Source organism: Talpa europaea (assembly GCF_964194135.1).
Source record: "Talpa europaea genome assembly, chromosome: X".
Taxonomy (NCBI): Eukaryota; Metazoa; Chordata; class Mammalia; order Eulipotyphla; family Talpidae; genus Talpa; species Talpa europaea.
The window spans coordinates 63005024-63030658 of record NC_140081.1 but is presented as its reverse complement, the minus strand read 5'-3'; the positions used below and the strand labels follow the sequence as shown (position 1 = coordinate 63030658).

Genomic DNA, 25635 nt, shown 5'->3' with positions numbered 1-25635 from the left:
ACAAGGTAAAAAGTGAACAAATACATTCACCTCACAATGTAATATTCATTTGATAGCTCCAAAATTATCTAATTTAAACCTAGGAACTGTCACAGGTAATATTGTGTTAAAGGTGTAATTTGTAATGTGCACACTGTAATAATCAAAACATTATGCAAAGCGCTTTTGGAATAGACACCTTACTGGAGTTCGGAGATTGATCCAAGTGTTCTCTCTTATTTCTGGCTCATTTTACATTGTTTCAATAATCACTTTAACTTCCCGGAAGATGGCCATGAGCGTATTATAACTCAAGTGATCAACCACTACAATTGAGCCCTTTCTGATATGCTCCTTTATGTTAATAAATATGGCCACAGCACTAACAAGATTGGCCTTTGCCTCCTTCTGGTTAAAGATAAGTTTTAATGCTGCTAATGCCTCTGTATTGATCATATCTCTGGCTGCAGCCGGGTTTTCAGACATATTCAAAAGTACTTTCAAAACAAGATTTCTGGTCTTACGATTTCCCTGGGATAGCAAATTGAAAAGTTCTGAGAAATAATTGGCAACAATGTGGTGATGGTTAGAATTAGTACTCAGTTGCCCTAGAATCTTTAATCCAGACTGCTGTCCTGGTGAGTTCAAGGGAAAAGACATGGTTTCCTTACACATATGCTTAACATGTAATTCAACTTTGCGCTGTCTTTCATCTCCAGAAGGGGGATTGAGAGTAATCACAGCCTTTTTTCTCATTTCAGAGGAAGGAAAACTGAGCAAGCTTTCAATAAGTGTCACTACTCCCACCTCATTAATGAACTCTTGGGCAAATGGATGGACATTAATGATGCCCATTGCAATTTGAGCTATTTTATGAATGAGAGGATCAGTAGTTGACTTAAGTAAGGTAACAAGTTTTTCAAATTCCTCTGAATTCATGTAGCATTCCATTTTGCAAGGGCAAGCAAATGGCTTAATCCCATTCACCTCCCTGATCCTGATTTGGCGTCTGATCTCCTCTATGGTCTGGATGCAAGGGTCAGAACCAAATGGGTGCTCAGGGACAGACTGAGCACCAGAGGGAGCGCTCCTAGAAGAGCATGGTATTGGTGCTGGTGTTGGCGCTGATGTTGATGTTGATGGTGGTGCTGCTGCTGCTGCAGCTGCCCCTGCTACAGGCAAAGAATGAGGATTTTCCTCAGCTGAGGCCAGGACAATATAAGAAGGTGGCTTTATCTCAGATGGGATCTGGGACCTAAATCCTAACACTGCTGGAGTTACAGCAGGAGCTTTAGGCCAGATTGTTACCTCAGACCAGTCTTTAGGCCTATTTTTCTCATTAATTTCATCGACAGGCTGGGGCTTAATTATCCTGCTCACAGGTTTAGGATTAGGGTCAAAACTAGTTTCATCTCCATCCCAAAACCAGTTACCAATAACATTCTCCTCTTCTTCCTCCTCCGCTCCTGGCTTAGCCTTGTAGCTGGCCCCCACCGCAGGTTCCGACTTCTCAGCACAGGACAGGGGACCAGTATCCTTAGCTTTACCTTCATTCTTAACACTGGACCGATTACCCGCCTCTTCTCCATTCCAGAACCAGGAACCAACACTTGTGTCTTCCCCAGCCCAGAACCAGGCATCAATACCAGTCTTTTCTTTACGTGTGGACCTGGACTCAGTATGGGTCTCAGGCACCGAGCAAAACCGGGACATTTTAGTAACCTCGTCCTCGGATTTGGGACTGATATCTGCTGGGCCCCCTTTCTTCTTCTCAGTAACAACCCTGTTCTTAGATACTGCCTTCATCTCTGCCCCTGCCTTTGGCTGAGATCCTGACTTGGCTGTTGATTTAGCCCGGTTCTTGCCTCCAGATTTAACTACACCAGTGGCTGCCTTCTCTCCTTCAGCTTGTGCACCAGACCTTTTGCCATTTTTGGCCTTGTTTCTACGCCCATTCTTAGACCCAGCCATGGTAGAAGCCCAGTTATACAGATAGTACAGTACAGTCTTGGTCTTGATCAATGTCTTAACACCCTTTTCTTTGTCAGAGATAAACTTGGTAACAAGAGCAGAGAGTCGATTGTCAGTTCAGCAGTCACACAGACCCCTTTCCAAACACTTGCCTCTGTCAGTGACACAGAGGGCAGAAGCACCCAGGCTGAGAGCAGACGATGGCTTCTGAGTGCAGACCTGTTGAAGGTGATGACCTTCTGCCACTCCAAGGTCACCACAGCCACCTAGAAATGGACCTGAAGTGGAGGAAGGAAATGGGCTTTGAGTCTTTTCCAACTGTGCTTCTCTATACAGACAATCACACAGAAGAGCATGCAAAAACAGAATTGGACTGTGTGGTAGGAGTGAAATAGAAAATACCATCACCTCTTTTAATCCCTTCCACATTCCCGCTAATGCCCAACAAAGTCCTGTGCATTTATTACCCTATTCCTTTCTCTGGATCACATAGGAGAAGCGGTGATGGGAAAGCTTGCTGAGAGTGGAAGAAGCTAAGTAGCACCAGGTCCCTTTGGCACACATCACTACACTCTACATGTCTATTCAAGTAGGTCTCACACCAACCTGCACTGATCGGGTGCAACTTTCTCCTCCTTCCTTCTTGTCAGTGTTGATCAGTCCTATAGCCAACTCACAGGCAGAATCTATAAACAAAAATATAGGTAAAATTGAAATTTTGATTATTTGGTAGCTAGCTATACACTATTATCTCCAGACCCAATACCTGCCTTTTCAGATACAGAATTCTGGGTAGAGCACACTTCTGGTTTTCTTGGTTCTCCTCATGGCTTCCCTCACTTCTGCCCCAGTATCAATCAATTACCCTACAGGAACAATCCTGGCTTACCCCACCTCCATTTCCTATACACATATGAGAGGGAAGAGGTGTCGGAGAGTTGGAAGACAAAGGCTCCAAGAGATGATCTGGCCTCACCCACCTGCCAACAGCCAATCCCCACCCCCAATCAACTATTCATGCTCATACTCACCTAGGATTCCAACAGTTTTTGTAGTGAACAGCAACACTTAGATTTCAACAGGAACTTATAAAGGAACAAGCCTATGGATAGACAAAAAGGCAGAAGAGAGAAAACGGAAGTGATTAAGATGGCCCAATGCCCCATGACAAGGGTTATAACATACTTTTGTTTATTTAAGGTCATGTTAAATGGCTCCCACCTGTCTCTTCTTCCCTAATGATTTCCTACCCAATTTCCTAAGACCTGTACCTTGTCTAATTATACCTCCTCCCAACTCTGAAGTCAGTCATTTCCCCAGGAAATGCTATACTTCTTTCCCTGAACAGAAGTATGAGACCCAAGAGTGGGAAGTACGACACAGCCAACTATTTAGAAAGCAGGTAGGGAAGATAATGGGGACTATTATTTTAATACCATCTTCGCATGTCCCTGCTCTTCTCCCTCTTCTCATACATAGATCTTACCTCATTCACCTCCGTGCCAGTCTGCCTACACAGCAGGGGTCCTCCAGAGATGTTATCCTTCCGAGCAAATAGCCCTCTAGCTGGAAAAGTTACACCCTACAGAGAAAGGAAGGAGCATTCAGCAAAATACCAAGAAAATATGTTGACAATGGTAAAAATATATCGGGTTAATGGACAGATACCCAGAACACAGGTCTTAATACCCCCTCGAAATTAAATAAATGTGTTCTGCTGCCACAGTTCTTTCTTCAGGTACCCACCATAAGGAAGTCTATGAAAACTGCGTTGACTGCTTCTGCACCAGGGGCTGTGAGGGGTGGATGGGGCTTGGGTTTCCAGAAGCAGCAATTTGAGGCACAGACTAATTTCATGCATTTTAAGTAGATCATTCAAAAAGCTTTCTTTTCTATATGTTGAACCACCACTCCCACACCTCAAAGTATAGTGGGCTGAGATATTGACAATCTTAGTGAGAAAGGTAGATAAACACCACCCACCCCCTTTTACATGGACTCATAGTGTAAAAGTAGATACACGTCTCAGTCTGTCTTCTGCTTGCATTAAGTTGGGTGCAAAATCTAAATATGAAAGGCAATGAAACAACCCCGTTTTAATAGGGAGGTAAATAATTCTTTCTGGAGTCTTCCTAATCTACAATTGCACAGGTCGCTTTTTGCCAGATGCGCCAGATGTAGGCCCAGACAGGAGACTGTGGTATCAAGGGGGTGTCTGTGGAAAAGGACAGCGCCCAGGACGCGGAGCCCCCACAAACACCCGGGCACCCACTCCCTCCCGATCCCCCGACCCCCCCAGATCCACCGCAGCCCTGCTCCGCCCTGCCCGGGCGCCCCCGACCCGGCTCCCGCTCCGATGAACCTTTTCTCCAGCAGCCGCCACCCCCGGGGCCCCGGCCCGCACCGACGCCGTCGAGGGCGGGCGCCCGGGCCTGGACAGCGGGCTGCGCAGCGGCGCACGCCGCTCGCGGTCAGGTCGCCCGAGGGAGCCTCGGGGCGCCGAGCCAGACCCGCGCCGGCCGCCGCCGCCTCCTCGCCAGGGGACCCCGGCGCCGCGCACCTCCCGCGGGCACCGCTTCCCACCGCCGCCTCCGGGTCCGTCTGCCAAAGCGCCACGCGCCGCTCAGACGGCCCACGGCGGGGCCGCCCGCCACCCCCGCGACGCCCCACTCGCCTGGGCCGCTCGGCGCCCGGGCCGTCGGTCCCCCTCTCCGCCCGCGCCTCGCTGCCGCCGCGCCGCTCGCCGCGCTCGCACTGGCACAGGCGCCCCCTCCGCGCCGCGGCCGCGCACTGGGCAGGGGCTGCGCAGGCTGCCGCAGCAACCGCGCGGCGAGGGTGTCGGGAAGGGGGGCGGAGGGATACGCCGGGCGCCCACGGCTCGACGCCCCCTCCCACACCCACCTGGCCCCTCCCGAGGGGCGGGGACACGCGCCCGCGCCCCGCGCCCCGCGGCGACCCCGGCCCGCCCCTCACCCTTACTCTGCTGGCGCTGCCAGCCAGGGCGCCCCCAGCCCGGTGGGACCCGCGGCGGGACGGGGAGCGGCTGCGGGGAGGGGGGAAGAGCAGCGGATGGATACCAGGGAGCCCCTCAGTGTGGCCCTGAACCCCCAGACTGCTCACTGCCCTCGGTCTGCCCACCTCCCTTGGCTCCCTGGGCACCCCTTTCCCCTGCGTTTCTGGATGCTCCTGGGGGAGGGGCCCTCAGGACACAGGGCCCAGGCTGCAGGGGAGGGCCCCCTGAAGGCCACATACCCCTGAGCTTCTGGGCTGCCCCTCCCAATTCTTGCATGGCTTCCTGGGGCCACCCAGGGGATGAAGGTGGCCAGGTCTCCCCTGAAGGCCTCACCTCTCCCCCTCTTCCAAAGGAAGGCCAACCTAGACCCCAAGCCCAGGAAACCAACCTCTGCTCTGTGCCAAGAGCCACTGTAGCGGCCACACTGTTTCTGCCTTTTCTGAAGGGTGGCAAGCTTTGCCATTGCCTGGTCCCCGCAGGGGCCCAGAAACAGGGCCTTTCCCTCAGAACCGGCACCAGATCATACAGTCCTCCCTCTGTCACCCCAAAGCCAAGTCCCAGGCAGCAATCAGGGAGGGCGGCTCCTCTTGCATTGCTTTAAAATAAGGGGACACTGCCCAGGCACTTCCTCAAGCAGCGCCTACCTACTATTTCTCCTTTTCTGTCACCAGCTATATCCTGCCCAATGAATGTGTATACATAAAATTTTTGATTTTTCCTTTCAAGCAGTGGGAGGAGAGATTTTGGGTTAAGACTGTCAGTTCCAGGGAGGACAGGACCCTTTTTTCAGCCTGTCCCTCAGTTCTACACATAGAAGACAAACTAGTGAATACTTGAAAGAAGTGAGGTGTCATTGAGGGGCAAGAATTCCATGGTACCCTCTATTGGTTGCAGATCAATGCCACATATAGGTCTTTGATGTCTATAACCCCAAGGCTTAGCCCAGAGTGTACTACACAGAAAATGTGCTCTCTAGTTTTCCAGGGGAGAAAAGGAAACAAGAGGGAAGTACCCCTTTGGAGAAACCCCTCAATTTGACACACTAATACATTTGATTTGCAAGAGAAATAGGAGTTTCAGCTACTTCTCACTCCACTTTTTGATGAATCATTTTAATGATTCTTAACATTTGTTTTACTATCCTTAAAGGGTAACAGTATTAAAACTATAGTATAGTATCTTAACTCTGAAAAACATTGAGCCTACAAATTCTGATGAGTTTCTTTCACTAATATAAGACTGTGGGTATATACAAACAAGGAGGTTTCCTTAAATACAACATTGCTCATAGTAGCTTAATTGTAAATAAAGTAAATGTCAGTCAATAGGAAAAGATTACACTATTGCACATATATTTTTATATACAGCATTATTTTATCCTAGCTATAACAATGTAGAAATAATTCCAGATATGTTAAGTGGAAGGAAAAGCAAATTATAGAATACATAATTCTTTCTCTGGAAAAAGTATGCTTTGTTAGTGTATGTACATAGATGTATATAAACATCTAAATAAAAAGCATGTGTCCACACCAAACCACTAAGGGATTATCTCTGAGAATGGAGTGTGTGCAGTAAAGAATAACTTACCCTTTTTTTTTCTAAATAAGCCCCATATTGTGTGACTGTTTTACAATGAGAACATATTTATATGATTAGCATAATTGATTTAGGCCTATGTGTTTTTGTTCTAAACAAGTATGAGAATTCTGATGGCTTTTTCTTCACATTTTACTTATAAAAATACATCAGATTTTATAGGCAAGATCCTTGAGTGCTTTTGGTGGACTATATTAAAAATACTGGTTTCAGAATGAGTAAAAATTCCTTTTTGGCTTGGTCAAACCGTACCTTGGTATCACTTGTGAGAATATTTGTTAACACACTGAGATGGACAAGGATGATGAGTACTAGAATTATGTCTTCATTTATTCCTGCTCTCACACTCTCCCTTTCCTTATGTAATTGTAAAAAGGAACCTATTGTTCCTTTTTTTCAATTATTTATTTTTTTACATAATTGTTTGCTTTAAATATTGTTTAACTATTGTTCCTTTTCTTTATAGAACTTTTGTTAACATTTCTTACAGGGCAGGTCTGCATGTGATGAATATTTTCAGTTCTTGTTTTGTCTGACAAAAGATTTCTCCATGTTTGAAGGATTTCAATGATCACAGAAATCTAGGTTGGTCTTTTTTTCTTTTTTTAATATTTTAAATATTCACGCTTCTTCTTTGTAGGGTTTCTGGTGAGAAATACACTTTAATTCTTGTCCTTGTCCTTTTGTAGTCATCCCATCCATCCCACCTTTGGTTTCTTGCAGTGTTTTCTCCTTGTGTTTGATTTTTATAATTTGCACCACATGCCTAGGTGTGGTTTTCATTTTTATTTATCCAGCTCGGTATTCTTTGAAATTCCTGTATCTGTAGTCTGGTGTCTCATTAATTTTGGACAATTCTCAGCCTATTACTTAAATATTTCTTCTGCCCCAGATTCATTCTTTTCCTTCTGGTATTTCAACTATGCTGTTGCACCTTCTGGAATTGTTCCACAGTTCATTCTTTTTGCATTTTAGTTTGGGAAGTTTCTATTTATCTTCAAGCTGGCTGACTCTTTCCTCAACTATGTCCACTTTACCTACGAACCCATCAAGGGCATTCTTCAATCTTCTGTTACAGTATTTTTTTATTTCTAGTATTTACTTTTGATTCTGTATTTTTGTTCCTCTATGTTGTCTATTTTATCCATTAGAGCCAATGACATATTAGTCATACTTAAGTTAAATGCCCTGAAAACCCCAAAATCTTCATTATTTCTGAGTCTGGTTCTGATGCTTACTTTTTATCCTAAAACTGTGCTTTTTGCCTTTTAGCATGCCTTATATGTTAAAAGCTGGTTGATGTGTTGGGTAAATAAACCTTTAGTGAGAGGTTTTATGTTAAGATGATTATCATTTGGGCTGTGCTTAATGTTCGTAGGTTATAGGTGTCAGAGTGTTCAAATTCCTCTCATGTTATTTTTGTCTCCCCTCTTAACTTTGGGCTTCCATAATTACTTCTCATGGAGAATGTTTGTGTCTTGCAACAATTTTAGCTACACTGGAGACTTGCTAGCATGGTGATAATATGTGGAGAAAAAGTGTTCTGTAATCTTATGACTAAACTCCAGTCTTTGAAGGGCCTGTATCCCTAGTCTGTGACTGTCATTAATGTTTCTCAGCTTCTCCCCCTTATGTGGAAGGCCAGAGTGGGATGGAGAGAAGGAATGCCTTTCCCTCAGCTGGAATAGGGCTCTGAAAAGTATTTTCCACTAGAGAGTAGGTCTTTGTTATGGAGAAGACTCTGTGTGTATTTCACAAGAGTATACTTTCCCCACTGCCTGAGCCAAGAGGGGATATTTCTGGGCTCCTCACTGTAAGAACCTGCTGTGGTTCTTGGAGTAAAACTCAAAACTTCCAAGGTTTCAGGTCCCAGTGGGGTTTCTCACTTGCATACTATTTCACTTAGTCTCCAGCAATTCATCAAAATTACCATGTAAGTATTCTTACCTGTTTTTGTTGCAGTTTCTGCTCTATGTAAGATGAGACAGACTGCGATTCTCCAGATTTGTCTTTTCTCTAGGTTCTGGGATGGTCATTTGTCCTGTGACTACAGTTTTTGATGGGTCCAATATGCCATTGTTTATCTTTATTTCTGGTTGTAAGTACAGGAGCAATGGCTTCCACGCTCTTTCCATGTCTGAATTTAAACTGGAAGTTTGGCCTATGCATGGTAATGGAGTAGAGCTAAAGATCAGTAAACATAGCTTTTGTCCTCTTTTTTCAGCTAAATTTCAGGTATGGGAATAAAATTACCACTGAGAACTTAGTTAAACACTAACTTTTCCCCTCCCAGGTACAGAAAATTTATGTGGCTCCCTAAATCTGGCATCTCAGCCCCCCAATTCTTAACCTGAAGTACAGATTAGAATTCAAACTTCTGACTCTAAATTCTTCATGGTGAGGTCTGTGTAAGTATGACTTAACTCTAGGAGACAAAAGTCATTTCTTTGACCCCCACCAGCACCACCACTGCTACCCACAGTTGCCGGCTAACGGTGAGCAGTTTTAGAGCACTGGACTCTCTCCTCCAGGCTCTAGTCTGGTACTCAGCCACACCTCAGAGCCAGGCAGTCTGAAGTCTGAATAGCCTTTGCCACTAATTATTTGTGTCACCTTGGAAATGGTACATATTTATATCTGGGTTAATTCATCCTTCAAAGGGGCTGGTAATAACTATTTTGCAGGATTTCTATGTATACTAAATGAGGAAACTATCTGATAATCCGCAAGGCCTGCATATGTCAGGCCTTCGTAGTTCTTTTAAAATTGTGATGTCGTCATATTATGGGGAAAGTAGGAGAGGTCAGATGGAAACTCCCTGGTGGCTTTTAGAGGTCATAATTGCTATGCCATCACCACCATGCTCTTTTTCACTGTAACCTCAGTGCTTTGTATACTCTGTTGCTTATCATAACTCCTTACTAAAACAATACCACTTTTATAGAAGTATCTCTCCTTCCTCTTATAGTCTGGTATCACAGGGAGGCTATTCCCACATCCAAGGTGAGCCTGCTTGGTCTAGGTACTTTTTGCATCAGGAAGGGGTTGTGATCTAATTCTGCTCAATGAGACATTGAGACTACACAAGGAATTCTGAGGAAAGCGTCCTCACACATAAGGTCATTGAAAAAATGGACACCTTTTCTTTCTTAGAAGGTTGCGTGATTCCTAGAATAGTTGCAGCCATAACACTACCAGCCTTAGCACAGAAGGTGGTATTTGTGAATGGCAGAAAAAGAATGGAAAAGAATGATATGTATGCTCAGGCACAGAACAACTCTTCAACGAGTTCCTGACTTCTGCTTATCAGTGAGTACCTGCCTCTTAAAACCAGATGCAGAACACATGGATGTTTCCATGTTAAAGGAAATGTGTGGATGCTGATCACCTTGCTTCATGGATTGCTAGAGAGCTGACAACTGTGGTTGGCTTTGGCTCCAGAATGAAAAGGAAAGCTTCAGGCAGAAAACCCAAACCATGACTTATCTAGGGGGTTCAGAGGTACATTACAATAACTGATCTCATAGATAAGCTCAGTGGCAACTCAGAGAATTATTACATGAAAGTACACCCTAGTGAAATAGCCATAATGTAAAAACAACAGAAGTTATCTACTTTCATTTTGGGGGATAGTACTGAGGGTGAGAAAGATAAATTCATAGTATCAACGATTGGAATTGGGTTAATTTTCCCTAACGTGGGTATAAAAAGCGGTAGGTATCTGGGAGTTACACAGTGCTGGGATTTTGTCATAACAGTGGAGTGGGCGCTGGAGGATACAGTAGGAGAGTAGGAAAAATGAGGGATTATTAAATTGGGAAGGAAAAGCTGGAGTAGGCTAATACACAGGGGGAAGGAGATATGGGTCAGAGGCTAACAACACTCTAGGTTTAAGTTTCTTTACAAAGAATAAAGTACTCTGCTACAAAGTGTAAGGAACAGAAACTCTGATGATGAAGTTAGTGACGGTGATGATGGCAGCTTTTAGTGATAATTAGCACCAGAGGAATAAAATGTGCATCAGTGATGATGTACGCCAGCTCTAGATTCAAACTACAAAGTTTTGAAGCTCAGCTCTTCTAACCCACTTAGTGAGGTTGGCCAAGTTACTCACCCTCTATGCCACACCTTCTTCACACTTAGGATGGAGACAACAACAGTAACTACCATATGTTAGCTGTGACGATTAAATAAGTTCTATATCGAGAACCCTGGGAAGAGTATTTGGTACATACAGAGTACTTAATAAATCTCAACATTAATAATAATTACTACTACAAGTAGTAAAAGATAAGGTGTTTTGGTCAGACTGAAGTTTGATTCACACTTCCAGAGCCCAAATTTCTTCCTCTGTGATAACCGTCCCTCAACAATAGTTCTTATTAATAAAAAATGACTCCAGTACACTTTACAAAGAAATAAATGCTAACGTAGGGGCAAAAAAAGTACTGAGTAAGTATACACAACAGAGGAATTACTTCCTACCAAGGGACAAAGAATAAAGACAGGGGAATCAGAAAGATAGCAAACTGGCCCAAGCATTTGAACTGAACCGAAAAGCATGAATATGGTTCCCAAAGGCATAGAAAGGGTTGTAAGCACCATGAAGGTTGAGGGAACAGTATGCAGAAAGGTAAAGAAGTATTCAAAGGGGCCTCCCAGGAGGCACAGCGGGTTGAGCGCAGCGCTGTGAAGCTGTCCACAGCCTCTGCAATGTGGGTTCGATTCCCTGCCAGCTAGGGAGTTAACCAGATGGCGTGGCAGACCTCTCCTGTCGTGCCTGCTGCTCCCCTCAGCAGTGTTTTCGGTCTGCCTGCCTGTTCTGCTCCCTGCTCTGTCTCTGGTGAATACTCTCACCCTCCCGTGCCTCTGGTCTGTACCCCAGTTCTTGTATAAATAATATTTAAAAAAAAAGAAGTATTCAAGTACACAGTATAGCTGGGTTGGGAAACAGCAGGTTGTCCAGTGTGGTGTGAGTGCAGGCAAACTGGAGGCAGGCTTGACTAGCCTAAGATACTTGAAAGGGAATGCCTTCTTAAACTGAGTCCTCATCTCATTGTAGTCCTGGCTCTTTCTTGGAAAAATGTGTCAGGAGATGGAAGGGTGGAATTGTATGGACAGGCACAGGCCCTTGAAACCCTCCATAGGGAAGCTGTTAGTATTTCATAGAAGAGATTCCACTGAAGGTTGCTCTTTTGAAAGTGGGTGTGGGAAGGATGGTTGCCATGTGCTAACAGTCCAGCTGTGCTGTAAGAAGATACATTATTTCATTCATGACTAGAGAGATGACAAATCCATTCTATTTTTATCACCAGGCAGCAATAGTTTAGGTGAAGTGACATCTGAGCAGGCCCTGATATTTATTACATGAGATAACCCACGACATTTATCCAGAAAGGGAGCAGATACAAAAAGACAGTATGAGTGATGAGGTTTTTACTTCAGAGGAGACCAAAGGAACAAATTCTCAGTAAGGAGAGGAGAGCAAAACACCAGAAAGACTGAAGAGTCTGCAGAGGGGAACATGAGATTAGCAATAAAGCAGTTTCTGCAGGTGGTTTCCAGAATGACTCTCCTCTGAAGAGTGAGGTGGAGCAGAGATTCTCAGGTCCCTTGAAGGGAGGGAGCTGTCGCAGAACAATGGGACCTAGGCCCTTTGAGAAACTCACAAGGAGGGCTGATCCTCCCCGGATGCCGCCGCCTGGGAGGAGATCCAGGCATCGTCCCGGAGGTTAAGAAACTTGGCGCTATGCCAGTGAGAAATCCACTGGTCCCACCCCCTTCCCTAAGGCTGGCCAGATTGGGGTTCAGGCCTCGCTTGCATCCCTGGGCAGCAATCCCCACTCCTTCGTCCACGTCCCCTACCTCACTCCGCCCCCATCCCCCCCGCCCCAAAAGCAACGCCGAGTCCTGCGGCGCCGGGAGGAGAGTCTGGGGTGGGGGAAGGGTCGTTCAGAAGGAAGGGGGGAGCGCGAGGAAACCGGGACGAGCGGGCGGCTTCCAGGCATTTCCTGCCCCAGGATGGAGTCTCGGCTACCACCGCCCCGGGACACCGCTTGCTGGCCTCGCACCCACCTCCTGCAACAGCTGCCGCCGCTTCTCTCCGCGGTGCTCCCGCAGGCGGACTCCCTGCCCCTCGAGCTCCAGGACCCAACAGAGCCGCGCCAAGCTCGCCGCTGGCCGAGGGACGGCTCCTCCGGCAACAAACGCCGCAATTCTGGCCGCCGCAGAGGAGCACTGCGGGGCGGGCGGCAGGGACAGGCGCTCCCCCCTCGCCCCCCCGCGCCCCCCCGCGCCCAAGCTCCCTCCCGCTCCTCTCCGGGCAGCCGGCCGGTCGCCAGGTGCCGGCGCCGCCCGTCCGAGCGCGGGGCCACACACCTCGGCGCCCGCCCCGAGCGGCGGGTCACGTGACCCGCCGTCGGCCCACGTGACCCCGCGGCCGCCCCGCCGCAGCACCCGCAGCCCGCAGCCTCCCGCTGCTCTGTTCTATATAGTGATATATAGTAGTTTTAATATTCTACGTAGTTGGTTCATATGGCAAATGTAAATTATAAATTTATATATAACAAGCCATACACTTATATAGCCCGGAATGTATATTATAAATTATATACATTGATATTTACTGTTTAAATGTTAAATATAATATTTCAAATATTAAAACACATAGCGGGTCTTGGAAAATATTGATAAGCAAATCATATGTTCAAAAGCCACTTCCCAGCATCGGGATGATCTCTGTTACAGTACTGGTTTTTGAAGGGAGGTAAAACGGCCACTCTGCCCTACTTCCACAAACTTTGCTTGCTAGAATCTTGTGGCGGGGGGAGTTGGGAACAGCATGTTGCAGTGTTAGGACAATTACACAAAACTGTAAAAACTACATAGGTTACTGAATATTCTTTCAGTGCAGTACTGGGCTTAACTTCCTATTGACAGAGCAAGTTTTCAATTCAGAGAGTGATGCGAACTTGTATTTTTTCCAAATATTAGGGAAATGATTTATGTCCAGTGGAACAAATAACATCAATGGTTACAATGTATTGTTCTTAAGATATTAACCACTTTTGTATATAACCCAGTAATTTTATCCTAACATTTGTGTACAAAATTTAATATACCCATATTTTGTTTATGATCCCATTAAGTATACTGTATACACAACTATCTCCTTCAACTCTTTCATCTTAGCTGTTCATTGTGTTGAAAATATCCTTCACATGTTGACTGCTAATTCACACGAGTCATAATTTTACCTTTTTGAAACTTAATAGCATCCTGACAAAACAGAAATAACATATTCCCCATCTCCAAAAATAACAGCTGTGTTTCCCATAAGTCTGCATTCTTTCCAAACTAACTCGACCCCTAAGTTCTACAATTCTTCTGTCTTAAGGTATATATTTTTACTTACTGTGGCAAAAAAAAAAAAAAATAAGACACAATTTTATAGTGTAAAATTCAGTAGCATTAAGTACCTTCATAATGTTGTGCAGCATCACCATTCTACAGAACTTTGTTGACACTGTGAAAGGAAATGTTATCTTTTGAATGGAGTAGTCAGATAAAAAAAAAGTCATCGCTATACAATCAAGAGAGTAATATAGACTTAGGGACAATGGTGACATTTTCTTGAAGCGCGTGCGCGCGCTTGTGTGTGTGTGTGTGTGTGTGTGTGTGTGTAATCTAGACATTCGAGTGGTTAGATTTATTGTTCTTTCTGGATAACATTACAGTATTTCAGATAGTGATTTTAAAAGCTAGTCTTTCTGAGGTCTCATTCCTTTCCAACTTTTTCCAACTTTCCTAAATGATTTTATCTCTAAAAGTTCCTTTTTACACTTATATTCCTTTATATAATTGTCCTTTCCAACATGTCCACCTATAATTTGTGGCAATAGATGTGAGCATATTGAAAGAAAAACACCTGTCATTCATTTTTATGTCTCCGCAATGACTGTCTCTGAAAGAAATTTTAGCACATTTTATTCCAGATAAAGTGATATAGTTTCTTAGAAAGTCATTAAGTTGCATAGAAATTGTCTGTCTACACACATTTTAAAAATGGGGTCTAAATTTCCACGAGTGTCCCTTTCTTGTTTCATTGAATATAAAAGCATCAGTGTCATCTCAAGCCAATTTATACACACCTTTTTAAAAAAAAGATTTATTTATTTATACAACAACCGGGGTACAGGCCAGAGGTGCGGGAAGGTGAGAGGATTCACCAGAGACACAGCGGGGAACAGAACAGGCAGACTGACAAAATACACTGCTGAGGGGAGCAGAAGGCGAGACAAGAGAGGTCTGCCATGCCATGTGGGATTCTCGCCGGCCTGCCGGTATTGAACCCGCGCTGCAGAGGCCGTGGACAGCCTCACAGTGTGGTGTTCAACTGCCTGCGCCACCAGGGAGGCCCGATACACCTTTTTAATAGCTGCATGGTACTTCCTTAACACTCTCCTCAGAGCAGGATCACAAAGGTAACCCTCTTCCTATTTAATTGGTGTGCTATCCTCTCTCTCTTTTCAGGTGGCAGTGAAGCACACCTGTACTATGAGTTGCAGATGTGCAGATTTGGCTAACTTAGCTCTCCAAACTGACCTCATTTCAACTGCATCCTCACTGACCTTTTCTCACCTATTCCAAACAGACAGGGTACATCCATGCTATTGGGGCAGATTTTCCAATTACGTACTTCTCTTCACACCACTGCCGCTCACTTCCAAGAACGGTTTAACAACAAATGTCTTATCTTATTGTTTTGTGACCCATTTGAGTGGGTCTCTCTTCTAAAGTTGTTGACAGTATGCTCTTCCTTCTTAAGCTTCAGAAATAGGATTTTGCAATGAGGGTATGTTTGTCCTACTGATTATCAATGTTTTCAGTGCACACAATGTACTGAGCCTTGATCATAAACTGAAGAAGGGTGACTTCTGTCAACTTTCACATAGAACTTTATTGAAAACACAGACTCAAATAGAGAACCATATGTTTAAACAACGAATAGCAGGGTAGCTTACACAAGCGACTCAGTTCTTTAGAAGCTCAATACGAAAAAAATACTGCAATCTGGACAGCAAGACAAGTATCAACAAATACGTTTTCAGCTCCAATATTCATTTGGCATCCACAAATTTATCCAGCTCAAACAAGAATTGGACAAAGTTAACATCAGCATTAAAAATGTAAGTTACAACATCAAACCAGACTCTGAACACCAAAGCACTACTCAGGGCTCTTTGGGAACATAAGGCTGATCAGAGGCAGGTAGTTAATCACATTAGCTTGGTTGTCCTGCCTCAGAATCATTTTGACTGTCTATTTGGACTTGTAGCTCTTCAGCTAACTTTTCAAATTGATGGAAAGCACAAGTAAGTGGCTCAAGACTGAACTCCTCATCAATTAAGGCCATTGTTCCACTTTTTATAATATTACTGATATTCTGAAACATTTTAACAACCATTTGAATATTATCATTTTTCTCTTGTATGTTAAAAAGAGCCACAAATATTGATAGAGCTTTGGCACTAAATAGCTTTTTTATCACCTTAGCATTTTGAGACAAATTCAACAGCATACTCAGAACGTGAAACTTTGTTGTTGCGTTGCCTGTGGTTAATAAGGAGAGAAACCCAGACATAAAATTGGCAACCAGTGAGTGATAATCAGTAGTTGTAGTGAGGTGTCTCAGCATCCTTAATCCAAGCAGCTGCTCAGCAGAACCCATACTATGAGCAAGGGTTTCCTCACACACCTGACACATGAATGTCTCAATCATGTTTAGGTTGGGATAAGGTGGGGCCATGTTTATCATGTTTTCCAAAAAACTTGTTCTCTCTCTAGAGGCAGGATAATTGAGCAAGGTTTCTATAAGTGAGACAACACCTGAATCGCGAATAAAATTTCGGGTAAATTGAGAAGCACTTCTCATACCCATTGCAATTTTAGATATTTCATGAATAAAAGGATCGCGAATTTTGTCCATTAACACAAGGAGTTCTTCAAAATCTGCAGAATCAATTTTAAGCTCACACTGTATGCAGCTGCAGGACCAATCGGCAGGCTCTGCACTCTCCTTGGCCCTAAGATGCTCTCGAATTTCTGTGACTGACCGGTAGGATGGATCATACTGAAAGGGGAACTCAGGGTCAGGCTGATCAGGTGGAAGCAAAGATTCCTGCTCCTCCCCTTCTGGGGTAGGTTCCACATTCTTGGGTTTTTCCTCAAACACTTCAGTGTATACAGATGCTGCTTCTTCAGGAATTCTAAAGGGGTTTGGGGATGGAAAGCCAACCCCATGACAAGGACCAGGTTTGAATTCAACAGTGACCTCTTCCCAGGTTTGTGGCCTAGATGAAGCATTAATTTCCTCCTCAGCTGAATCTCTGAACCTGGGACCAGCCTTGTACACAGGACTGGGATTTAGATCAAAGCAGGCCTCATCCCTGTCCCAGAACCAGGAACCAAATATGGCCTCTTCTTCAGACTCTGGCCGGGTGTCTTCTCTGGCCACAGCCCCCAAACTGGAATTTTCCTCATTCCAGAACAAGGACCCACCAATGGCCCCCTCTTCAGTGTCTGGCCTGGATTCACAGAGGGCTGAAGCCCCAGCCTCCATACTGGTCTCTTTCTCTGCCCAGAACCAGGACCCAATAATGACTTCCTCCTCAAACCTGGGTTTTTGTTTGACCCTATCACCTTTATTAACATCCTTCTGGGTCCTGGGCTTCAAGATATTATTAGGCGCTTCCTTATCTCTGGGCCTGAATCGACTATTGGCCTCTTCTCCAGGTAGAAACCAGGACTCCTTATAGTACTCATCCTCAGACTCCGATTCAAAGAAGTCCTCTCTCTTTGCCCTAAGTTTGGGCCTGATATTTGCCTCATCCCTGACTCTGGGCCTGAACAAGTTATTTGTGTTTTCTCCAGTCCAGAAACAGAATGGGTTGCCAGACTCTTCCTCAGATCCAGACCAGGAGTCAACATAAGGATCTTGCTTGGATCTGGGTCTGGATCTGGGGTTAGGCTGATGTTTAGCTCTATGCCGAGACCTTGTATTGGCCTCTTCCCTGGGCCAAGACCTGATACTAGCCTCTTCTCCAGCCCAGAAAGAAGATATCGTAGAGGCCTCATCTGCTGACCAAAATCCAGACTCATTAGAGGCCTCCTCTCTGGTCCTAGGCCTGGGGTAGCACCAAGACCCCATATTAGCTTCTTCCCCAGAACCAAACCAGGGCTGGATTACTGTCTGAACCTGGGAGCCAGGAAAGGTATCAGAATCCACATTGACCAGTTCTCTATCCACAGATAGGGCCATAGGTTTGGCAATTGACCCAGACTCAGAACTAACCAGTGGCCAGGTTACAGAATTGTTCTGGGAACCACCATCTGTCTGTGATATGGCTTCAGCCCCAAACTCAGTCTGGGCCCAAGCCTGAGCTTCATCCTTGAGCCTCGCCCCAGGCATTGGTTTGCCATCAGTCTTAGGACGAGCTCCACCTACTGCCCGGGCCTCAGTTTTGGGTCTTGCCCCAGACATTGCCTGGGATTCAGTTTTCGGTCTTGCCCCAGGCATTGTCTGGGCCTCACTTTTAGGCCTTGCTCCAGTCTTTCCCTGGGCCTCAGTTTTGGGCCTTGCTCCAGTCTTTCCCTGGGCCTCAGTTTTGGGCCTTGCCCCAGACATAGTCTTAGATTCAGTTTTGGGCCTTGCCCCAGACATTACTTGAGCCTGGGTCCGAACCTTGGGTCTGACCACCATTGGGGCCTCATTCTCTCTCTCAGCCCCACCTCCTGCCTCTTCTCCAGGCTTCTTTTCAGTTTTGGCCTGGGCACCAGGCTCAATCTCCGCCCCAGTCATGGTTCAAACTACAGAGGATACCCCTATACCAGTCTCAGTCTCTACCACAGATGTATCACAGTTTTGTTCTTCACTTTCGGATTGCTCAATTATTCAAGTTGGAAATAAGAATTTGAGCCAATCACCACTTCAGCAGCCAGTCAGTCACCTGTTCAAGCCCAAACTCAGCCAACAATACAGAGAGAAGATGAGGCACAAGCAATCTCAGAGAGGATGGATGGTTCCAGAATGGGTGCAGACCTGTTGAGGGCGGGTCAGCAGCAAGTCCAACATCAACTGAGCTGCAGCTGGAAGTGGCTCTAGGGAGAAAACGACATGGGGCTCTGAGTCTCTTCCGGGTGGTCCCTTGCAGGAACCCACACAGGGCCTGGACTTGAATGTTGGGTGGAATAGTGGCACTATTAGCAAGTGTGTATGTCACCCTCATTTTGTCCACACCTTGCAACCCCAGAGCTGCCCCACTGCCTAGCCGGCTACATAACAGGGGTGGGGATGGTGGGAAAGTGTGCAGATGATGGCAGAGGTTGAGAAGCCCCCAGACTAGATCCTAATCGCCCTCGGACCTGGGTTTGCCTCCATTACCACACCCAAAAGTCTACCCACGCTCATACCAACCTGCACTGATGGGGTACAATTTCCCCCTCCTTTCTTTGTTCCGGTGGTAGTAAGCACACAGCAGAGGGCAGCCCGTCCTAGGGACAAGTAAACACACAGGAGGAAATGAAATCTGACTACTAGTAGATAGCAAAGCAGGTATCCTGATTCCTGACGCAAATATCACCTCTTACCATTTATGGGTCCAACGTGTCTAGCATTTCCTGCCTCCCAGTCCCTGCTCACACACTGCCTCAACTCATAGCCAGCCCAAACAACACCTACCCCAATATTCCTAATAGCGCCTGGAGAAAACGCACATGGGCTGTGGAGGCAGCGTGCACATCTGGCAGGGCTGGGAGAAGTGGGGGAGGCCCTGACCCACCTGGATCAAAGACACCAGGCATGCTCTTACCCTGCAGCTGCCCCCTGCACTGCCCCTCTTCACACCAACCTCCAGAGAGCTGAGCCAGTCTTCTCTTCCTTTCCTTCCTTGCAGAAGTGAGGAGTCTTAAAGCAGGCCTATGGACAAAGAGATGAAAAGGTAAGACAGCCAGGAAATAATGGTGCCAACTGAGAGCTTGATGAACAGATGACAGAAAGGATAGGAATACTCATGTAACATATTATCATTTAATTTAGGCTCTCTGTTTAAAGATTCCAGATAGCAATTTCCTCTCCTGACGTCACACTCCTGTCTCCAATTCTGAGGATTCACCACTAGGTGTACCACATCCCTCTGTCTTGCGCAGCATAAATTGGGGGAAGGGCGAGCATGTTCTAGAAAACAGGTTGTGCAGTGATACTAGTAATTATAACTTCCATTTTACCCTGACATCCAATACTCCTCTTATACTACACCAAATTTTGGGTGGAAGTAAAGGAGGAAGGGAAGGAAATAGAAAGCTGGCTGAGAGGGGCATTTGTGGAAATATAATATGACACCTAACCTGCTCTGGTCGCAGTCACCCCACCCTGATTCAGGTCTCCATCAGGAGCTGCTGCCCACCCGCCACCCCTTCCCCACACACCTCCAGAAATGTTGACCATTTTCTTACTCTTTCTTTTCTTCAAGCCTCTCTTCTACAGTAGCACCCTGAAGGCTGTCAGAATGCGCCAGACCTAGGCGCAGACAGGAGACTGTGGTATCAAGGGGGTGTCTGTGGAAAGGGACAGCGCCCAGGACGCGGAGCCCCATGACCCAAGTCCAGAATCGGGTACCAAAGGCACAAACACCCGGGCACCCACTCCCTCCCGATCCCCCCAGATCCACCGCAGCCCTGCTCCGCCCTGCCCAGGCGCCCCCGACCCGGCTCCCGCTCCGATGAACCTTTTCTCCAGCAGCCGCCACCCCCGGGGCCCCGGCCCGCACCGACGCCGTCGAGGGCGGGCGCCCGGGCCTGGACAGCGGGCTGCGCAGCGGCGCACGCCGCTCGCGGTCAGGTCGCCCGAGGGAGCCTCAGGGCGCCGAGCCAGACCCGCGCCGGCCGCCGCCGCCTCCTCGCCAGGGGACCCCGGCGCCGCGCACCTCCCGCGGGCACCGCTTCCCACCGCCGCCTCCGGGTCCGTCTGCCAAAGCGCCACGCGCCGCTCAGACGGCCCACGGCGGGGCCGCCCGCCACCCCCGCGACGCCCCACTCGCCTGGGCCGCTCGGCGCCCGGGCCGTCGGTCCCCCTCTCCGCCCGCGCCTCGCTGCCGCCGCGCCGCTCGCCGCGCTCGCACTGGCACAGGCGCCCCCTCCGCGCCGCGGCCGCGCACTGGGCAGGGGCTGCGCAGGCTGCCGCAGCAACCGCGCGGCGAGGGTGTCGGGAAGGGGGGCGGAGGGATACGCCGGGCGCCCACGGCTCGACGCCCCCTCCCACACCCACCTGGCCCCTCCCGAGGGGCGGGGACACGCGCCCGCGCCCCGCGCCCCGCGGCGACCCCGGCCCGCCCCTCACCCTTACTCTGCTGGCGCTGCCAGCCAGGGCGCCCCCAGCCCGGTGGGACCCGCGGCGGGACGGGGAGCGGCTGCGGGGAGGGGGGAAGAGCAGCGGATGGATACCAGGGAGCCCCTCAGTGTGGCCCTGAACCCCCAGACTGCTCACTGCCCTCGGTCTGCCCACCTCCCTTGGCTCCCTGGGCACCCCTTTCCCCTGCGTTTCTGGATGCTCCTGGGGGAGGGGCCCTCAGGACACAGGGCCCAGGCTGCAGGGGAGGGCCCCCTGAAGGCCACATACCCCTGAACTTCTGGGCTGCCCCTCCCAATTCTTGCATGGCTTCCTGGGGCCACCCAGGGGATGAAGGTGGCCAGGTCTCCCCTGAAGGCCTCACCTCTCCCCCTCTTCCAAAGGAAGGCCAACCTAGACCCCAAGCCCAGGAAACCAACCTCTGCTCTGTGCCAAGAGCCACTGTAGCGGCCACACTGTTTCTGCCTTTTCTGAAGGGTGGCAAGCTTTGCCATTGCCTGGTCCCCGCAGGGGCCCAGAAACAGGGCCTTTCCCTCAGAACCGGCACCAGATCATACAGTCCTCCCTCTGTCACCCCAAAGCCAAGTCCCAGGCAGCAATCAGGGAGGGCTGCTCCTGCCTCCTCTTCACTTACTCTGTCCCCTGCCCTCACACTCAAGCTCTCAGGATTTCTGACAATGTGGGATGGTGGCGGCGCTAGAACTGGCTTGACTCACAGCCGGTTGCCACCCCTGTCTAGTTCTCCCACTCATTCCCTGGAGAAAGTCCCATCATGCCTCCACTTCCCCAAACAGAAACCCGGTGGGTCTGTGTCCGCTGGTTCCTTCACCCCCACATCCTTCCTCTAGCCTTGAGGCCCTCCTTTCTGTGCACTCCATGGGGCCAACAGAGCAACTGTCTTAAGGCCAATTGCGGTCCAGTAGAGCCCGCTCGCCCTGCTACCCATTTCAAACCCCAATGAAATTCCACCCTCACTGTGGAGGGCAGGAGAAAGGCCCCCCAAAGGTGTCCACACAGAATAGATCTTTGTTGTTCTCCAGAGCCCCTCCTGTACATGTGATGCCACCTGGCCAAGGAGCATTAAGGCTGCAGATAGAACTAAAATTGCTAATCAACTGTATTTAAAATATGACTACACTGGATTCTCCTGGCCCATGCACTCACGAGGGTCCTTTCGACGTGAAGAGTGGACAGAAGTGTCAGACTCAGTGAAGTGGCATGAGAAAGTCTTGTCGGTCCAGTGTGGGTTTTGAAGATGAAAGGAAGCCTGGGGCCAATGCATGCAGGCAGAGACCTGGAAGCTGGAGGGATTCTCCCTGGAACCTCAGGGGACTGAAACCCTACCATCACCTTGATAGTACACCAGTGAGACCCTTTTCCTGATTCCCAACTCCAGGCCTGTAGGAGAGTAGATCTTTGTTGTTTTAAGCCACCAAGTCTCTGGTAATTTGTTACAGCAGCAGTAGGAAGTGACTCCACTCACATCCTGTTCAAGTGCATTCCCTTTGACTTTCCTTAACTGAGTTTTAGTCCCTGGGAGGATCCATTTGGGGGTCTAATCTCTCACCACTATAGCTACCCTCCCCAGTAGTCCTCTTCTGTGTTCTAAAGAGATATCTGCAATGGTCTTTGAGTTGTGTCTTGAGGAATGTCCCCATTTGTTGAAAATCACTGATTTCCAAAGTGAAAAGGGAACCTTGTTCTTATGAATTTTTATTGGCTTTTTTGCCATTAGATTTTTCACTATCACTGTACAAAAGGTGGTGATGGGAAAACATCTGGACACTAAACAGTTCTGAAGCCAGTGGGGGTCAATTTTCAGAGGGAGGTCACTTTTACCGTGCTGTTAAAATGGCCTTAGCTGAAATGTGGATTTGATTTTTTTCTTTGATTCACAGTATTCTCTTGCAGGAATGCCAGGCTTGAAGGAGTCAGTGCTTTGCTGGGACCTGTGGGTGTGTGAGAATCTCTGTGCCTTCCCTGAACTACTACTTCTCTGTTTTAAACTGGTGCCTTTCACTCAATCAGCAAATACAAGTTTCTACTTTGTTTCAAGCATGGACAATCAGTAAATACAAAATAGAAAGAGATCTTTGTCATTGTGGTGCTTAAATTTACATGTAGATTTGCTCTAATATAGTTTCTTATCATACTGGTTTACAGATATTTGCAAGATCATACCAGCACAAGCTCTTCTGATAATTCCGCAAGAGGTAGAATCTTCATTCCAAACTATTTAGTGACAAAGGAGTGCCTCTTCCACTAGTTGATAGATTTTACCGTTTGACTTTGAAATACCTGGTGAACAATTTATTGTCAATTCATTTTTCAAAATGAATTGCACTCTTAACTGATTAACATTTATTGAACTGAGAAATGCCCCACTTTACACTATGGGGAAATGGGTGTTTGGTAAGTGGGTGTTTGGTAAGTGGGTGTGAGCATAGTAACTTGCTGCACCTGTCTAGCTCCCCGTCATTCTATACCTTTATATAGTGGAGACCCTGTGTCTCTAAATCATATACAATGTTATAAACCAATGTTATCCCCCCTCTTCTTCCTAAAATGGATTCCAGTGTAATAGATGAGAACAGCTATGACTGAACTCCCCAGAGCTTCTATTTGCATCTGCGTAACTCTGACTTGCTCCTGAAATCTAAATTGTAGACCCAAATTCCTAGAGCTCTGTCCCCAGCCTCCCACATACACACACATGATCCTCCACAGCAGCGTATTTCTTGCCTATACCAGGCACATGGTCTACTATTTGTGCCCGTCAATCACTGTTGACACAGCTCTATTTTTCCCCATCTAACTTATCTTGGTTCTTTTTACTTCAGTTTGCAATTCCGTAAGGACATATGTGGAGCACCTTTTCATGTATTTATTTGCCATCTGCATAATGTTGGTTGGCCACGTGTCTGTTTAGATTATTTGCTCATTTTTTAATTGGATTGATAGTTTTCTTACTACTAAGTTTTAAGAGTCCTTAGTATATTTTTTATTCCAGTCTTCTATCAGATGTCTATTTTGCAAAGCGCTCCTTTCAACCTCTGGTTTGTCTTTTTATTCACTTAACAGAGTATTTGTGGTATATATACACAATGGACTACTACTCAGCAATCAAAATAGATAAACACACCATTCATAGCAACATGGAAGGGATTATGCTTGGTGAAACAAGTCAGAAGGAAAAAAAAATATTGGATGGTTTCACTTTTAGGAGGAATATAGGGAAACTGAACAAAGGGTCAAAAAGAAAGAGCGAGAGAGAGAAACTTGCAGGTAAACTATAGACTCGAGGCATACAGCAGGGGTGGAGGAGAGAGATGGGTCAAAATAGGGGAGGGAAGAGCACAAGGGACTATGGTGATGGTTCATGGGTGCTGTGGTGGGGACTACACCTGAGGGAAGAAATAAAATATTGTATAAAAATGAACAATGATATAAGAAAATTTAAAAGTTTAATTAAAAAAAGTATTTTTCAGACCAGATTTATCTTTAAGAAGTCCAAGTGATTGCTATTTTCTTTCTTGTATCACACTTTTGGTGTTTTGTATGAAGTCTTTTCCAAACCCAAATTTATCTAGATCTTTTAATGTTATCTTCTAGCAGTTTTATAGATTTGCCTTTTGAAATTGAGCCTATAATACATTTGAGCCAATATTTGTGAAGAATGTAATGTTTCTAGATCCTTTTTGTATGTGGATGTCCAGTTTTTCCACCACCATTTGGTGAAAATCATTCCTCCATTAAATTACCTTTGCCCCTTTGTCAACTATATTTGTGTCGGTCTTTTTCTGGTCTCTTCTGTGGTGTTGATCAAATTTGTCTGTTCTTTTGCCAATACTATGCTGTCTGGATTAATAGTAGCTTTATGAAAAGCATTGAAGTTGGATACTGTCAGTCCTCTGACTTTGTTCTTCTCTGTCAATATAGTGTTGGCTATTCTTGGTCTTTTGCTTTTCCATATAAACTTAGAATGAGTTTTTCGATATAAACTAACTTGCAGGGATTTTGACTGGGATTGCACTGAATCTATAGAGTAAGTCAGGAAGAATTGACATCTTGAAAAAATTGAGGCTAACCATTCAGGTGGACTCTCTCCATTTATTTATTATATAGTCTTTGATTTCTTTCACTAGTGTTTTGTAACTTTTGTTTTTATAGATCTTATACATATTTTGTTAGATTGATACCTTGGTATAATAGCAAGAGGTTTTACCTTTATCTGACTGTGAAGTTAAGTCATGTATACTGTTAGTGCTAACTGTAGGTGTCAGAGGCTAATTTTTTTTCTGACCTTACTTTTGTTTCCCCCATTGTCTTCGGGTTTCACTAAAGACTAATTTTTTTTTTTTTTTTAAGAAATATGACCTTGCCCTGGCTTGGAAGTCATCTTTATACTTTGTGATACAAATGATACTCTCACAAGGATATCACATCTAGTTTTGATCTAAATATTTAAAAAGGAATGCTCATATATCATAGAGCCATGTTTCCTAAATTTTATTCCACTGGATATTAAGTTAGCAGGATGGTAATAAGTGTTCCATTTTTCATGTGGTCTAATGAATCTTGGAAATGTTATAGAAGATCCTGAAAACTTTTAATGAAAATGACGGTGAAGGAGCTATGAAAATAGTTTCAAGAAGAAGGGACATTTTTT

The 25635-nt window shown here is 46.3% G+C and overlaps 2 protein-coding genes across 2 annotated transcripts; both read right to left on the bottom strand.

Moving 5' to 3' along the window:
- Window positions 1–231: 231 nt before the first annotated feature.
- GPRASP3 (G protein-coupled receptor associated sorting protein family member 3) lies at window positions 232–1950 on the bottom strand (the record flags this gene model as incomplete). The annotated part of the gene is made up of 1 exon (XM_084258967.1): window positions 232–1950. The coding sequence occupies one exon, from the start codon at window positions 1948–1950 to the stop codon at window positions 232–234; it is 1719 nt and encodes a 572-aa protein (XP_084115093.1).
- A 13895-nt stretch (window positions 1951–15845) lies between these two features.
- On the bottom strand, window positions 15846–18422 carry LOC311187225 (G-protein coupled receptor-associated sorting protein 2-like; the record flags this gene model as incomplete). Its single annotated transcript, XM_084258521.1, has 2 exons — window positions 15846–18143; window positions 18288–18422. The coding sequence occupies 2 exons, from the start codon at window positions 18420–18422 to the stop codon at window positions 15846–15848; spliced, it is 2433 nt and encodes an 810-aa protein (XP_084114647.1).
- Between the last annotated feature and the right edge of the window lie 7213 nt (window positions 18423–25635).